The sequence below is a fragment of the Meleagris gallopavo genome, chromosome 4, assembly GCF_905368555.1.
Source record: "Meleagris gallopavo chromosome 4, MGAL_WU_HG_1.1, whole genome shotgun sequence".
Lineage (NCBI taxonomy): Eukaryota > Metazoa > Chordata > Aves > Galliformes > Phasianidae > Meleagris > Meleagris gallopavo.
In genome coordinates, this window is record NC_139407.1 from 62,707,906 (window position 1) to 62,725,611 (window position 17,706).

The window sequence follows — 17,706 nt, forward strand, 5'->3', positions numbered from 1 at the left end:
GAAAACAAACTATATTAACAAAGCAAAACCTGTCTCTCTCATTTCTTGCAGTTTTCTGCAATTTACAACAGTTTTAAGTAGTACCTGTCACATCATCAAATCCCTGACAGGCATTTGCAAGTTAGCTAGCAGTTTTGATTTGAGACCATGGCCTTTATGCTTTCAGAGTAAGTCGAATGGCAGTCCTTTTAACTCCATTAATGAAGTCTTTCATTTTCTTAGGACTTCTATTTTCTCTTTGTATGCGTAGTTTACATGAAAATTACTTGAGATGAGTGGAAAGCACTGTTAGAAATTTCATGCATATTCTGTCTAACATCTCTGAATTTTTTCAGGTTAATTGCTCAGATTCATGATGAGTTGTTGTTTGAAGTAGAAGATTCCCAAATCCAGGAATTTTCAGGTAAATATAATCTCTTTCTTTCTCCCTCCCCATTTCCCAACAGCCTGTATTTTTTTTTTTAATAACATAGAATAAAGTAGCTCACTTAAAAGGATCATCTAGTCCAACTGTCCAGATGATAAAGGATTAATGTGACAGGAAGTTTTGATTTATTGATTCTTGTGATTAAGAAAATAAATGCTATGCAGGTTTTTCTGAATGTTTTCCCTCACTGGTTCTTATGTCGATAAAAGGTGATGTACTCTTTATCCAGAGTTTGTTAAATTGCTTATTTGTACTTAATTTACTGACCAGGATTTCCTCAGTACAAGAATCCCACAAGGTATAACATTTTCACCAAGTCTTCAAGGAATGTAGAAGAAAATAGACCAGATTAAGATGAATGCTTTGTAAAATAACTTCCTAAATACATACGGTTGGGTTCTGTTACATAAAGAAGTGTAAAACTCTTAATGTAAGAATGCAAGGTACTGTAATTTGAAGTTAATTTACTGTGGTTTTTTTTTGTTTTGTTTTGTTTTTTATATTAAGAGAACTTTATGATGGAACTCTCAAAAATGATTGTTAGCAAAAGTTCCTGCCTACACTTTTATCTTCTCATCCCGCTTCTTACAGATGTTATTACCTAAGCTAGAGTTTGTCCCTACATCTGGTAAAAACTTGGCTAGCAAATGACAGCAAAGGCAAGGCTGTCAGGTCTTTTCTCCAGTAAGTACTGGAGACATTACTGCAAGTGCTGAATGTTAATTCACATGCTTAGGTCTAGTCTGAAGTTGAAAAATGACTTTAGCTAAAACAAGTACTATAAGATCACAAATATTTAAGGCTAACTGATACAAGAAATACATTGCGTTATAACCAAATAGGCAGACAAGGGGTGCATCTGAATTAGGGTTTAACTTCCAGTCAGGAGTAGGAGTATGAAACAGATCTCCCTGTTGTCCCCAGTCCATGATGTGAACAGTTTTGGTTTGTTTGCAGTCTGAGAACAGTTGACCCAGATTCCTATTAGATGAAATTAAATAGGAAGATTTTTTTTTTCCCAAACTTTTCCAATTAGTTCAGAAGTTGTTTAACTGAGGTAACAAATCTGGTATGCAAGTTTTAAAGAGGAGTGTCAAAAGGATATGGGCTTCTAAATCACTGCAGTGCTTTGAAAGCCCAGATATGAATTTCATCCCATTACCTCAAGTTCTCTCTCTCTTCTCCTTATCTTCTTATTTTTATTTGCTGATATTCTTTAGCTGTTGGCTTCATCTTTCCTTATCTAAAGAGTCTTTTTGTCCATTCAGAAACCTTAAGTTATAGAATCTGCTGACTTGCAGAACCCTGCCTGAGCCATAATAACCCAGAGAGAAGTCTCAGTTGTACAATCACTAAGCTCAGTAAAGCTAAAGAGCAGTGTGCGATGGCTTTCATCGAGTACAGCTCAGTACTATATTATTCTCCTGCATTTACAGTGATCCAAGAAAGCACTGGCCTAGTATTCAAAGTATTTGCATTCTGATTCCAGTCATGCTTTTGATCTACTTTTTAAGGAAAGCAACAGCAAACATATGTCTCAGTTTTATTTGTGGAAAGGATATGAAATCTTAAGGCACTTCTAAGATTTATAAATGAAGAACATAAAGGCAAATCATATTATTTCAGTTAAATGATAATGCAGAACATAAGCTTTTTCAGGAGCGTTTCCCCTATGGAAGTGTCTTTTGTACTGCTTTACAACAAGAACATGTCTATTTGCTTCTGAGACTCTCCTGAGCAGAAGCTGTTTTGCCACAAGTCAATCATACCGCCAGTGCTTTCTCTATGCCTGCTTGGGACTTCATAAGGCCACAATAAGATTTTTCAGTACTATTCAGTACTGAACGGAAGTTCAGCTTATGATGCACCTCATAAATTATGTCCAACAGATGAACTTGAATCTTTTTAATTCTGTAAACAAGTAGCAAGCAAGAAGATATTATTTTTTTCTAACATCAATTTTTTGCACAAAATACTACATGTAAGTTTACCAGCTCTTACCTGTAGGCTGGGAGGATACTTTCCCCAGACAGATTCTACTACTCACAGTTTCAAAGCATGCATACTGCTCACTCTGGACAGGTCAAAATGCCATCTGTTTATAATGAGGCTTTCAGTGTCCAAACCTTGACATACACTGAAATACCGTAAAGCTCATAATACTCTGAGTTAGCTTGTTTTCAAAATAGTTACAGTGTATTATCTAACTCAATTCTCTATTTAGGGCAAGAAAAAAATATCAGAAAGATATATATCTTTTTATTAATCTTCACTTTCTATTGGAGGATGCCTGGAAAGATGAAATCTAAACATGTGGTGGAAATTTGGTTTTGACAGAAGACTGTCACCTTTGCCATCAATAATATGCCTGATTTCTAGGCAGCTTGTCTGTCTGGCATCCTCACATCCTGAGCTCTCAAGCAACCCAGGAAGCAGAAAAGGAGATGGTATTTTGGGAACAGCAAAAAATGGGTTCTTGCATTTGAGAGGGCTCAGCATCTCCAGGATCTGAAGTCTGTGCAATCAGGTACACAGACTGTACCCAAATCAGACTGTGAGTCTTCATAGGAATTCCATAAAAGTGTTCAGGAATTGAAAAACCCAATTTTTCATTTGGTGGTGATGTATCAATTGCAGCCTGTTTTATATTTGGCACATATTAACTACACCCTTTTATTTTGTTCTTCTCATACTTTACCAGGTATAAAAAAATTCAACTCAAATACTTAAAATGTAAGAATGCCAAAAGAACAAGTCTGAGAAAAAAAATAAAGTAAACTAAAGCTATTTATTTTTATATTAAGATCAGTTAAGATTACTGTTATGTAAAAACAACAGCTTAAAAAAAAAACTGTCAGCAGAAAATTCTGATTTCTTGAATTTCCTTGAACTTTTCTTTTATTCTACTACAGTTTCCAACTTAATGAGTGTTGAGGCAGCTGCATAAAAAAGTGTGCATCTTCAAAAGGTGATTCAAGTAACAGAACAGAAGAATGAACTAGTCATTGCAGGGTAGTGGCATTTTGTGTTCTCTGAGCTGCCTTCTTCTAACTGGAGGACACTGATACTTAAAACAGAGATGCCTCTAGATAGCCTTTAATCTGTAAAAATCCTTATTCCTCAGATCATGTGTCTAATCAGCCTTGGCTTGTTTCTGGAGTCATAATTTCATAGGTGAATGAGCTTGAAAAATGTCTTCAGTTTGATAGGGACAAACAAGCTTTTGTTCCACACCATTGCCTTTTCTTTGCTCCTATTCACAACTCTTTGAATAAGCACCTTTATTCCAGCCAGTATCAAGAAAATCTAATATGGGTTACAATTTCAGCTCATCTATGATGCCTTTACTTTGCTGTCATCAATTCCGGGGGACTAAAGATGAAATATGTAATTTTTTTAACATGACATACAAAACATTCCAGAATGAGCATAATCAACAAATCGCATAATTGCTGACTGTGGGTTTTGAGAGGGAAGTTGCAAAGGCTGGGAGAACAGCATTTAACAGATGCTACTGCAGTATATGGCTGACTGCAAAGGAACATTTTTAAATTAATAATTAATGTGCCCTAGATATACCAGAGGTGCATAACAGAACATAAATAATCGTTCTCCCAAAAGCTTCCAATCTAAATTTTAGAAAAGAAACAAAAAAGAAACCAACAAAAACAACAACAACAAAAAAGAATGATAGAGACATAGAGACAGATATGTTTAAACGTTGTGTTGTTATTCTGTAATGTATATGAGAGAAAGAACATAAGTTTGCCTATGCCTGGACTGTTTATTTTGAGCACTTAAGAGGAGAGTTTACCAGGCGATCAGAGAGAGGGAGAATCAGACATTATATACATAGGACTAAAGGGGACCTCTCATGCAATTATATGCCACCATACCATATGGTCTCTTTTATAAATGATCATCTCCATACGAAAAATTACTCCCACTGGGAGACTGTTCTAGATTTTAGAGAGATAAAATTCTGGAACTTTTGATTTCCAGCCTAAATGTACTCAGCCAGTTTATCTACTTATTTTCATGCAAAAACTGTCTATTAATTTAAATGCTTCCTTCTTCACAGACTACTGAACAGGAATGGTAATCCATTTGCTTTATCTTGATATTTCTATTACTGTTATATGCATATAATTTAAAACCTGTTGTAAAATAAACGTACACAAATCTTTTGGAAAATTCCAATGATATGATTTCAAAAGGCTGAAATGCAGGCAAAACCTCCTTGGATTGTTTGAGGTGAATGGAGGTGAACCCTCTAAACTCTGGGAAGAAACAGAGAAGTCAGTTTGAGATGAGAAATAAAATAGGGAGTCAAACTAGAAAAAACAAAGAAGAAAGTTGAGCAAACCTATGGAGAGGTTTTTAATGGGTTGTCAAGGCGAATGAGGAACCATTAGGTTCACTCACTTTGATGTAGCCATTTTAATCTCTGCTTTTTAAAATTAAAAGCTGTTAAAGATACAGCAGAATTCTGTTCATGCCAGATGCCTTAAAGCAAAGACTGTGTGAACCAACAGAGAAAGATTTTGCAATCGTTGCTGTCACTGTGAAACCTCTTTTGGGCATAATAGTTATATGGGAGAAAATGCATCAAATTTAGAGGGGAAATGGATCTAATCCAGTGCACGTGCAGATGCTAACATTTCTCAACCCATGAATCAGTGGTACTGACTAATGCTCCCTCTTTTGTTGTCCACTGGAACTCTTTTTGTCTAAAAGATCTATTCCTCCCATTGTCTTGGTGATCTGTTGCTCTTTATTTATCTAAAAACACTAAAGGCTGAGCGTGCCCTTAGCTTTTTCTTAAGTGCTTTGTTGGAACATTACAGAGCTGAGTGATGCTGTATAAATGTGGAATCCAGAGGTTATGCTCTCAATAAAGTTTTGTACAGTTGTACCTATGAAAAATTATTTACCCATGGATTGCTTGGCAATCCGCTTAGCCTTCTAAAGGCATGTCACCTTGTCAGTTTCCTGGCGTCTGCTGCATTGCTGATCTCCCAGAGCTGGCAGCTTGTTTAAATTCAGACTGGGCTTCTCAAGACAGTCCAACACTCCTTTATTAATAGGCATCTTGACTTGAAAGGAATTTTAAGTAGATAATTATTTAGACCAACACTTTCCTATGTTGTCACAATTAGTGTTAAACATGTTTGTTTCTGCATTCCAAACACAATGCTGTCCTGAACAGAACCACAAGCTACCTCAAATCCTGCATAAAGCAAATATGAGGGCTGCTCCAAAAGTAATGCCTCCTATTTTATGAAGTTGGCCCACAATGTCAGAGGTAGATGTTGGTGCTATGACAGCAGAAGCTGAACCTTCCTACCAATATTCTGTTACATTTTGTTGCCATATGACAAATGGCAGCAGAGGAGCAGTCAGACAAAATGGTTTCTGACCTGGATATGTGTAAGAAGAAAAGGTATGGAATTTCCATGTGGAAAAAATGGCACCCACTGACATTAATCTATGCTTACTGAAGGAGACCAAACAGTGGATGTGAGCATGGTGAAGCAGTGGGTAGTGTGTTTCAGCAGTGGTGACAGGGACAGTGGGTCACATCTGTTTGTGCAAGTATTTACAAGAGCATCATGCAGGCTCTTCTTCATCACTGGTAAAAATGCGTACCTAATGGTGGTGCCTGCATTGAAAAGTAGTGTTTTGTAGCTTAGAATTTGCTCCATCAAACAGTCTTATTGTTCTCTTTCTTATCATTTCCATGGAAACAAATGGGAGGCATTACTTTCAGAGCAACCTATGTACATAGGTGTCATCACATGCCAACATATGTCTTATTTTTCTCATCTATGGAACTTCAGCCACTGATCTTATAAGCTTCTGCATAACTTGGACTTCATGGAAAAATCTTATGACAGCTCATTAACACGCAAGTCTGAGTGAGCCAGCATAGTCTAAGCACCCCACTTGTATTCAGTCAGAAGCTAGTTATTTTCTTCATTATTATCATATCAGCCTCAGTGTCACAGATGTGACATAAAACACTGTGTACTATTCTTCAGTGCTGGCATCATTAGAAAACGTTTTGGCAGCGGCCAGAAAGACAACAACCATATGCTCTTCTTAGAGTTCTTGTTCCTTCTTTGCACCTAACCTCAGCTGCTAAAGAGTCATGACGTGCATCAAGGAATAACTTCAAAGAATACTTCTCAGTAATCATGTGGTTTTCAGCCTAGAAGTTATCACCACATACTGCACAATCTGTTGTTTCTCAGTTTCATGAGGCACACACTGACACGTAATCAGCTGTCCTGTCAAAGGAGTGGTGGTTACTCAATGACTTCCTCTTTGGGGCTTCCCCATACTCATTTTTCACTTTCAGTAACCAAAAGTTACCTCCTTTTTAAAGCTGTTTGTCCACTGAAATTTTATTGGAACCATATTTTGTTGCAGCAAAAATCTTTGTCAAACAACACAGTAATTGGTATGACCAAAGATGACAAATCTGGTCCCAAATGATTGAGTTGAAATAATTACAGAAGCATTTTTCACATTAATGGTGAGCATAGTGTTCTGACATGGTGAGTTAAGTTACGTAAATCACACTGAAGTTCAATTGTTTTGAAAAATCTTGAAAATTTAAATTTTTTTTTCCTTTCTTTTTTTCTTTTTTTTTTTTTTTAAATAAATGGAGCTATTTTACAACAAAATGAAGCTAAACTTTTTTTTTTTTTTTTAATATAATAATTCCACACTAGAACATAAAGCTGTAGATTTTCTTTTTTGTCCTTACAGCACTGGTGAAAAGAACAATGGAATCCCTTCAGCAAACCACAGCCTTGGAAGTGCCACTGAAGGTAGAAACAATTCTGAATTTCCACTGCTATCTCAAGGATATGTAGTTTTCTATGTTGTTGTCATTACATTAAGAATCTAGAAACAACTACTTTGACTTTCACTTCAATGGTTTCACGTTCATATTTGCAGGTAATAGTTTTTTTAGAATTACCATAAAAAATCTAAAGGAAAAATAATTGAAAGAAACTCAGCCTTTATTTTGGCAAGCGTGACTGTAGCGCACTGTTCGTCTTAGCTATACAGTACAGTAATTTCAAAATCCATTTCATTTATTGCTGTGGGATTTCTGATGGGTGTGGTAGAATGAGAAATAATGCTTTAATAAGCATTCTGAAACGTGCATTCATAACAATATTGCAAAAGATCTTTCTTCAGTAATTTTCACTTAGAAAATTAATCTTTTTAGAAAGACATACAAAAAAAAAAAATCACTCCTTCCAGTTTAAAGCATGGCCCATTGTCTATTTGAACTGCATCTGTAACAGCTGAGAAGATAGCTAAACAGCTACTATATCCATTTCCATTGTGTCTAATTGTAATTACATAATGTAACTATGTTTTTCTCTCTACAAGGTTGATGCCCTTTGCTTCTAGTTCACTGCTCAGCTTTTGTTGATAAGGGATTTCAGTCTCTGGAATACGTGAATTAAGAGAGTAATTGCCCAAGGGTTTCCTTTTACCTGAGGAAACGGAATGTTGGGTGTTGCCAGATAACTCATTCTCCAGTATACCTGAATGAGATCTGGGGATAGAAACAGATTTTTTCTGTTTATTTCATAAATATTTACAACATACAGGCTTTTATTAATGGGAATAGTTGAAAAAGAAAACTAGTAGGTAAATTTTAGCTTATATTCTTTCCTCCAGGTCTCCTATTTCAGCATTTGTGAGGCCAGCCTTCCCTTGAGATCTTATAGTTACATATTTCTGGCCCCCCAGTGGAGACTCATTAAATTAAGTATGGCATTACTAATAGTATATAAGGCGAATAGCGACACTGCAGTCCTTCCTTGATAGTTCTGGGATTCACTTTTTTGAGGACATTGTCAAAGACAACATTGTTCATATTTTGCCTAAGAAAGTCATTGATATGAAATAAAATATGAGCAATAGGTTTGTAATAAAGACAGATGTTTGCACACAATGAGGATGCTCACAGTTACACAGCCTAATGTTACCTCTTGCAGACTAACCACTGGCAGAAGTTCATCAAACTACAGCACATAGCATGGTTCCTTTCTTATACTAGAAGCGCCGTACCACACACTGACAAATGCACCTAGGTGCGTTAGCAGATGGATTCTATATGCCACTCCTATGAGAACAGTGATTCTCTTTTAAATGGCAACTGCATTTTAATAGGTAAAAAAGAAACAGTATTGGACAATAGGTAGTTGTCTGGGGTTTTGAAAGATTTGGATATTTTTATAAGCAGTAGAAGTATTTGGAGATGCGTGTTTTCTTACCTTGTCTTGGTCTCCTTTTCCCAAGTGAATTACCATAGAAGTCATGACATATTTTTACTCTTACTGCATGTTAGGCTACACACATCATGAAGACACTTCATCTTCCTCTGAAACATCCAAAATGGATCAATGGCAGAGACCACATACAAACCATAAAGTGTAAACAGTTTGATCTCAGTGAAGAATTTGAGACTGATCTTTTTTCAAGAAGTCTGTATTTTTGTTCATGTTATCTTTCTGTACAGTAAATACTTATTTTAGGATTAGAGATATTGAAGATGAAAAGATTTTTGTCAAATGCTCCTGCTTTCCTTCAGCACACTTCCCTCAACTAGCTACATATTATGTGCTCTATTAATATGAATGTTATCTCTTATTATGGAAGAAAGATATCATTAAAGTAGAGCACACATGTCATCGTAATAGGGAGAGATTTTTTCTTCTTCGAGGAAAAGAATTCTTTACCTTTGAAGTAGCTTCTTTTCCAAAATGTAGTCCTTGCTAATGAGGCAGCTTTCATGTCAAAATATCTACTGTACTACACCAGTAACTGCAAAACAAACTGAAAAGGAGCCAAGGCAACAACAAATATACCTCAGGTCTGTAAAAGTGGATGATTTTTTAAAAAGCAGTATCTTAATCAAAATTGTAATTGCAATTAAGTATTACTAGATGCGAAGAACACTTCACATAGATAGGTGAGTAATCTAGAGCATTATCCATATCCAAAAGGAAAAGCAAAAATAGTAATCTTGCTATAAGAGATGTGTTTGTTTAATTTTTTTGTTGTTGTTGACAGGTTCCCTTGAAAGTGCTTCTTACCACTGGGAAATCATGGGGGTGTATGACAGAATTGCAGGAGATGTAAAACAGTCATCAGGGATGTTATTCAGTACCCGTACACCTCATTGGCCCGTGCTGATTCCTCACTGAATCACTAGGCAACAGCGCTGCTGGATCTTTCATAAGCACCTAATACTCTGCATGTGAATTTTTTTTACTTCATTTTGTCTGTAGCCCTAGGCAACAGCAGTGAGATAAAACTGGATTTTACCAGTTCATTGTGTTTCCTTTAGCCAAGGTAACCAGCAGGGAGCTGCTTTTGTTCAGAGCTAAACTGCTACATGCAAGAAATGAAGCAAGACAATATTAACCCTTTGGGAACATGACAAATATATTTGAGTTAAATGGATGTTTAGATTATAATACTAAATATTTGGTGAAGTGCCTTTGTAAAAATACATAAAATCTGGAATTAGAAAGACACTATTTGAACTGTACCAGCAGCTGCTTAACTGTTGCATTCAGCTTATTCTATAATTTGTGAGTAGATGGCAGCTGCTGAATGTCTTTTTCCAGAGACTTAGAAAAGAGTTCCTTACAAGTGAGTTTTACTTTACTTTGTATTTAGAATTTTAGAGTAAAATGAAAACTGCATTAAATGTGTTAAAAAAAATAGCCAGATTGATGTCAATTCTATTAATTTCGAACTCAGATTGTACACTGTAGCTTTAGCATACTTTTGAGGAGGTATTTTAGTTTTCCCTGGTCTATTAATTTTATTATTGATATAATGCTAAATACAGCTTAGATAAATGTTGAGATTCAGACTTACACTTTAAAGGATTCAAGCTTCTTCTTCAGTGTTTGGATTTGTTATTGATACTTTATTGTTCTGTAGAGTTATTCTTTAAGTAAGTTTGTTTTATAAATATTTACTGTTTGCCAAGTTCTGCCTCTTTGACTGTGGAAGATGAAACCATTCTCAGCATCTACTGATCATTTGGAAGTTGAAGTCAAACAAAAAATTTGTATGAGAAGTTCAATATCTTTCAGCATTAGACCTCAAATGATCAAAGTAATATAATTTAAATTTTAAATGTGTTGAGTTACAGAGATTTTGCAACAGTTTTAATTTGTATCCTTAGACAATTTTGCATTATCCTTAAAGGCATTAACTAATAACTATTGCATATGACTTGTACATAGCCTGTCAGATGAAGCAAGTTAGTTATTTCTAAAAATTCATATTGCTATAAAATTAGCAGTGGTCACATAAGCAAAGTCAGAACATTTTACATATTAATCATGGGCCTCTTTGGGTGGGAGGCAGAGTGATTCATCAGTATGATCATCTATCTCTGGGCACCAGATTTGCCCTTTTTGATTTTGTAGCTTTCCTTCCTGTTTTTACATCTCCGAGATAACCATGCAATAGGGGCACTGCTTTATCATACATGTGAGGTTCATTTTGTATAGGCTGGTGTGAGGACAAAAGACAAACTGGTTCAAGCCCAGGATCTCAAGACAGCTGTGTCCCCACAACTTGCAGGATGTGTACTAGGAACTCAAGATATCTTCTAGTGCTCCAGATTCACTAGTAAAGAAACAGTGTTTTCTTCCAGTTGTAGGCCATGAGTGCACTAGCATATATAAAATTATTGTGGGGGGGAACTAGACCTCTTTGATGTTGTACATGCAATAATCATCAGATGTGCTATGAAACATTATAGATACTGGGATGTGTTCTTCAATCTTCCCCTTCTCTTCTTTATGAATAGCCAGATAGTCTTCACTGCTTGGCCTATTCTACTTTGTTAAGCTATCACTTTTGGGGATTATTAGATTTTTCAGTACACACTGAAGTGGACCTCAAAGCTCCTCTCTGAATGAGTTTTTAACTCATGAAATCCCACATACTGAGAAGAGTGCTCACTCTCCAGAGTAATTGCTTTTACTTTGCATTCCATTCTTGCCGACTTCCATCCTATACTGCAAAATAGGTTTTGGAAATACTCGTATATTTCAAGTTGTGGAATAGCAGAATTATTTCTCTTTACTGTGGCAATCATTGCCTTGTACAAACTACTTGAGATAGGGTAGTGTTTGCTATTATGGACAAGGCATCAGTTTTACCTCAGTTGTGTACTAACCTATGTATTACTATAAATTCAGAGCAGTACAGTTTTTCTAAGCTCTTGATAAGAGACAGTGCAGCATGCCTCAATCTAAAGAGCCATTATAGGGAAACAGGGCCAGTCCTGACAACAAGTTTCCTCCCAAATAAGTGCAGGTAAAAACATTCTGTATTTGATGATTGCTAGGAATTCCGTTCAGCTGGCACAATAATTTCCACACAACTGAATTCAAGAATCTTATTATTATAAATGACCACTTTTTCATGTTACTTTGGTTTGGCACAAAGGGGATTGCAAAACATGAGTAGGCTGGAGCGGGAGCAATCATAAGAGACCCTTTTCAATCTCTAAAACTGTTTGACCTCTAGAATGATTCTCTCTCAAAATCTATGAGACAGTACAGGGAGAGCAATAAATAGAACATCTGTTTGAAGTGCAGAGAACTCTACAGAGGTAAGGCTTAAAAAAATATATATATATGAGGAAACAGAATACATGAAAAAAATGAAAGGTGGGAATAGGTGGCTCTGTATACTTTAGTGAGTAGAAGTTTCCCTAGCTGATTCTCTGAACAATGTGAAAACCCTGTTTGAGCTGCTTTATATCTTTGGCTTCAGTTCATGTTTGTCACATAGGATAGTGGTGAAGGAATGATACTTGAAAACCCTTTAACTCATTTTCTGTGAGAAGCGTACTAGCACAGCTATTTTGCTGGTATTCGCATGGCTGTGGCATGACCAATATACATATCTGCTGAGGTTTTGAATCTTTATGTCCACCTACCACTGTGAAACAGTAACACACTGATCTTTTATGTTGAACCAAGATGACCACAGTGAAAACCGTAATAGCCAAAGTTCAAGAACTGGGCTCAGATGTTATTGAGCAAGACATTTACACGTGGGAAAAGGAAACAGCGCACATTGACGTATTTTTTTGAAAATGAAAGTAGGTTAAGAATGTGAATCTGCTGGAGCATCCAGAACATGATTTATTCTTGGTATTGATTAAGAATAATCCATTAAAAGTAAATTCATTTCCTATATGGGAGTTTACAGACCTGGTATTTTTAATCTGATCTGAAAATAAGGCCAAGAAATGAGTTGAAGATTGAATACACCCTCCTAATACATTTCTTCAGTGTCCTAACATATCTCTTCTGTCTCTCCCACTGAAGGCTAGACTAAGCCCTGAATAACCTGGTCTAGTCCTCATCACTGACCCCACGTGGAACAGGAGGTGGAGTGAGAAAACTTGAACTTGCCCATAGTTCTGTCACTCTTCCGCTGAACAGCAGTAGTCATGCATGAAAAGCAAAACAGAAATTCCCTTCAGATATTCTACTGTACCTCATTAAAGTATACAGAGCTGTACCAGCAGAAGCCCCAGAAATGTCTGGGGATTTCATTCATCCTTCCCACCTGTGTTGCCTCATTCTGTGCCAGCATTTACTATATTTCCTGGCTCACACACTCTCTTCTGGTTGGCATACTTCCTTTTGCTATTAGCAGGTTGTCAGAAACATTCAAAGAGTGAAAAAGAATCAGTTCTCATTTCTACCATTCTGCAATAGTTTCAGTAGGTAGAGTGTGTCTGGAATTAAAAATAAGTTCCAATTATATACCATCTTTGCTTTCCTGGGAAAACTGCACAGCCTGATTGGCTTATTTCTACTGAAAACGGAATCCTACAATCAGCTCATTCTCTTAAGACATCTTAGAAGTGCACTTCTACTGGCCATTTTTGTATCAAGTAGCAAATGTTATCAATTATTATTCTCTATAAGTCCAAGCAATCTGTTATCTTGTCTGCTCTCTCAGTCATACAGACTTGTGCTTTGATTCCTCTCCACATTCCAACTGTGCATTTCCAGGTTTTGGTATGTTTATCCATATCACTTTCCCCATTCAAGACTAATTACATGGTTAATATATTAAGTTCTTTCATCCTTATCTTTTTATAGAATTACAGAATGTAGGATTATTTGAGTTGGAAGGAACTTTTAAAGATCCCTTTTCTATTTTCACTGATAGCTTAATCTATTGCTTACCCTTTTGCCGCACTTCAGTAGAACTCTTACTAGTAACAGTAGAAGAGTGTTTTTTTTTTTTTAATTTAAAGTTACATATTTTCCTACTTCTAACCTTTGCGCCCTTAACTTGCTATGGTCATCCATTTGGAATGGCATTTGCGTATTTATGGCATTTATGAGACCCTTTTCTGGCTAACTAGTTTTTCACTGCTGTCATTCATTTCATGATCAGTATTCCATGGCATCAAAAATTGCCTGCAGAATTTCTCTTCCCCCACTCCCCCCCCTTAGTTTTTTGGTGGATTCATTGGCTGCACTGAATTTCACACTTTCTAATTATTCAGAAGTTTTATGCATCAGATTACAAGACTATTTTCCAATCTGTGTGCTAAGCAGAGAACTGTGCTTACAGGCTCCTGATAATCATCCTCCACCCTCCCCTCAAGTGACTGCTGCTTCTCACATTACATTTCTGCACTGAATTGCTGAAAGAATGAAGCAAAATTAAATACTTGAATTACCTTAGCTTCCTTGCACAGATCCATTTGTCCACCTCCATTTGGTGGACAGTGAGCTCACTGCTGAATTATTGTAAATGTTTTCCTGGTATCTGGCTAAGTGAAGAACACAAGCACCCTCAGGATTTCTGCCAGAATTTTTTTCATCTTCTTTTCTTAACTCCCATCCATGCCTCAGTGCCAGCTCAAATTCATGATTGGCTCCAAATTGCATAAGAACACCACCTATAAGAGTTTTATTTCTTCACACTGAATAAACTCTGTAGCAATTTGAAAGCTGGGCCACCCTACTTGCCTGCCAGCAATCCCAATCTCTGCTTATCTTCCCATCTATTCACTTTTTCTCTGATGTTAAATTAAATAAGTCTCCTAGGGAGTTTTTCCTTTAAATATAATGAGCTTTTGTAACACTTGAGCTAGGGGAAGTCACCATCTTCCCTTGGGGCCTCTGTGGGTCACAGATGAGGTTAGAAAAAGTGTTGTGAGTGTGGTGCTTTAGTTAGCTTCTCCCTGTGTTGTGCTGCTTATAGTACTGTGGTTTGTGATACAGTTGGTTGTTCTTTTGCAGAAGATTTCTTTTAGCTCTTTCATTTGTTCTTGCGTATGATCTAAGCCTTAACCTTTCCCTACCATTCTCAATATCCCTTATCACCTTTTTTTTTTTTTTTTTCTATAGAGTAATCAGGTTGTTTCTCACCTCTTTAGTTCATCTTATGCCTTTGGTCTCAGTCACTTATTGTTCCCAGACATATTTACAGTTTCACAACAAAACCAGTATTTTATGTTAGTGTTATCTTTTTTTAATCCGTAAGTATTTTCTAGACCTTGTATGATTTAAATCTCCAAAGAAAGAAAGCATGCTTTAATTCCTTTTGGCCAATGGGCTTATATTTTTAAAATATTTTAATCACAGCAACATACTAGTATAAAATAAAATCAGAGTTATCAACACCTTCAGCTATGAGGAAAGACTGAAGTTTAACCTTGAGAAGGCTGAGCAGAGACCTGAAAGCAGCATGCAATAGATTACTATGAAAACAAGAGCCTGCAGTCCACAAGACTCAGGGACTTCATCTGAATGATGTGAACCTTTCAGATAAGGAGACACCTGCACTGGTGATCTTTGTCTGCGTTAGAGACAAAGAGTGTCTCTGCTTTGGCCAGAGTTCTGATACATTCTGTAGTGCTGTGATGCTATAATGTGATGGAAAGTACAGCAATAGTAGCACAATCCTAGTCTGCAGCAAATGAGAACAAGCCCAAACAAAGCAGCCACAGATACAGAAATAAAGAAAAACTACTTACCTTTGGAAATCCTCTGGTAGTTAGAGATCTCCAGCAAGATACCCTTACTTCCACTGCCAACCCTTAAATGAAGTCTGTGAAGGGCTGGATCCTGGCTCCACCCCTTCTGGCCACTCAGGTGCATTGCATGCAGCTGAGCTCCCCTGAGTTGGCCCTGCCTTCCTACCAGGTGCTCAATCGCTATTTCAGGCCATGATAGGCCTGATAGTTATTCCTTTAGTAACATCAGAACCTATGTGTTTGCTTAAACACAGCAATGTCCATGTTAGGATCTTTTCACTAGAAACAAGTGACAAGGTCAGTATGTACTTATGACATCAAATGCCACTCCCAGGTTCATCATTAAGGATTTCTTAATACGGAGGAGAAAGGCTTGTGATAATCACACTTCTATTAAAAATTGCTGTTTCTTTAAATTTTGGGCAACGCTTAAATTTCTTAATATACTGTTTTTGTTTATTTTAACATGCCTAAGGTACAAAGTTAGAATATTCTAGATTTTTTCTTGCTTTGCAAATAAAATCCCACATGCCTGTATAGCATGTGAGATTGAATGACTAAAAAGACTACAAATGTCACAATACTCAGCACTATGTGTGGTGTTTGACTACCTAGGCAAACTCATAACATCCCTGTGAGGAGCCCTGCCCTTTTCATATGTGAAGACTCTATTCAATAGCAGAACTATTGCTGTCACTTTAGTTGGGAGTATGGAAATTGCAAAACCACATGCATGTTGGTTACTCTAAGGTGAGCACCAGGACAGACCCTATGAAAACCAGCTGGGCCTGACAGGCAGAAAGCTAAATGTATTATATTCTCATACCTCTGCATGCAACATGCACATCGGATTCTTCCAGCTGTCCACAAACTGTTCTGTGTATCCCCTCCAAGGCAGTCCATTTCCTTTTCATGTGTTTAGTATATACATCCATGCCACACAGGGAGCTCTTCCAACTTGTAAATGACCCATTGAGCTAGGCAATTTATCTTCCCTTATCTAGAAGTCCAGCTTGGGTCAAATGAACTCGTCACTCCTCTTTTCATCAGCTGTTAATATTGGGATTACTCTGCATTACTCAACCTGGCAAGAGCAGCAGGAGCTGGCAGGCTGTTAGTGTCACATAGCAGTTTTAGGATCAAGTATACACTTAGCACTCCATAAAATACCTAAGAACAACCTTATGTTTGCCAGCCCTCTGAATACCTAAGTAGACTGTGAAAAAAAAGTAATCCATGGACAGGAAGTGTGACTCACTCTGTGCCCTTGGGATTTAAGTGCATTCTTCTGGGATTCATCTCCTGACATTTAATATTTATGCCTTTTCCTTCTGACACAGGCAGTTCTTCCACTCAGAAGGCAATGAGAGCAATGGGTGCTGCTGCTGCTCCTGGCTTCTTAGCCACACAGTGTAGGAAACTTTTCTCCCTGAAAAGCTTTCAGAATCCATCACCCGCAGGAATGCACGAACTACAGAATTACAGGATGTTATGCCAAGAAGCTTTCTATGCGCCCTTTGGGTCTGGTCACAGAGTACGAGCTGATCAGTATTTGCTCTGCCGGAAAGTGAGCTCAAAAGAAGAATACAACTCCAAGTTACCATATCCCAGACTTTGGTTCCAGCTACTAATCCAGGGAGTGCTTCACTCTTTTAAATGTCATTGAATGTAAATCAGAATAGAGAAGAATTAACTCTCTGCTCTGTAACTGCCCATAAGTAAAAGTCAGTGAAATGCACATCTTTTGCCTCTGATCCAGAAAGACTTTTCCTTTTGGCATCACTTCTGTACTGCCCTCTGCGTGCTCCTTTGTGCTCCTTCCTTGTGCTTAAGGTACAGAAACAAGCTCCCCTTCATTGCCTTCTCAATGAAATAATTTCTGCTATTTTAGTGGGATCTCATAGAATCATAGAGAGGCTTGGGTTGGAAGGAACCTCAATGAATATCCAGTTCCCACTCCCTATCATGGGCTGGTTGTCAGCTACCAGATCAAGCTGGCCAGGGATCTGTAGAACCTGATTTCTGCAGGGATGGGGCATCCAGAACTTCTCTGAGCACCCTGGGCCTGGGCCTCAATGCCCTCTCAGTGAAGAATTTATCCAACATCTAATCTAAATCTCACCTTTTTAATTTAAAGCCATTCCCCTTGTCCTATCGCAATCTACCTGTGTAAATAGTTTATTTCTCCTTCTGTTTTCAAGTT

The 17,706-nt window shown here is 37.2% G+C and overlaps 1 protein-coding gene across 1 annotated transcript in view; it reads left to right on the forward strand.

Annotated features, from left to right (window-relative positions):
- POLN (DNA polymerase nu) overlaps positions 1-16,831 on the forward strand; it is an 88,657-nt gene extending 71,826 nt beyond the window's left edge. Inside the window, exons 22-24 of the mRNA XM_085223610.1 lie at positions 336-403; positions 7,202-7,263; positions 9,530-16,831. Coding sequence (XP_085079736.1) covers positions 336-403; positions 7,202-7,263; positions 9,530-9,598 — 199 coding nt within the window. The 3' untranslated portion in view covers positions 9,599-16,831. The remainder of the gene's footprint in view (positions 1-335; positions 404-7,201; positions 7,264-9,529) is intronic.
- Positions 16,832-17,706: the final 875 nt, after the last annotated feature.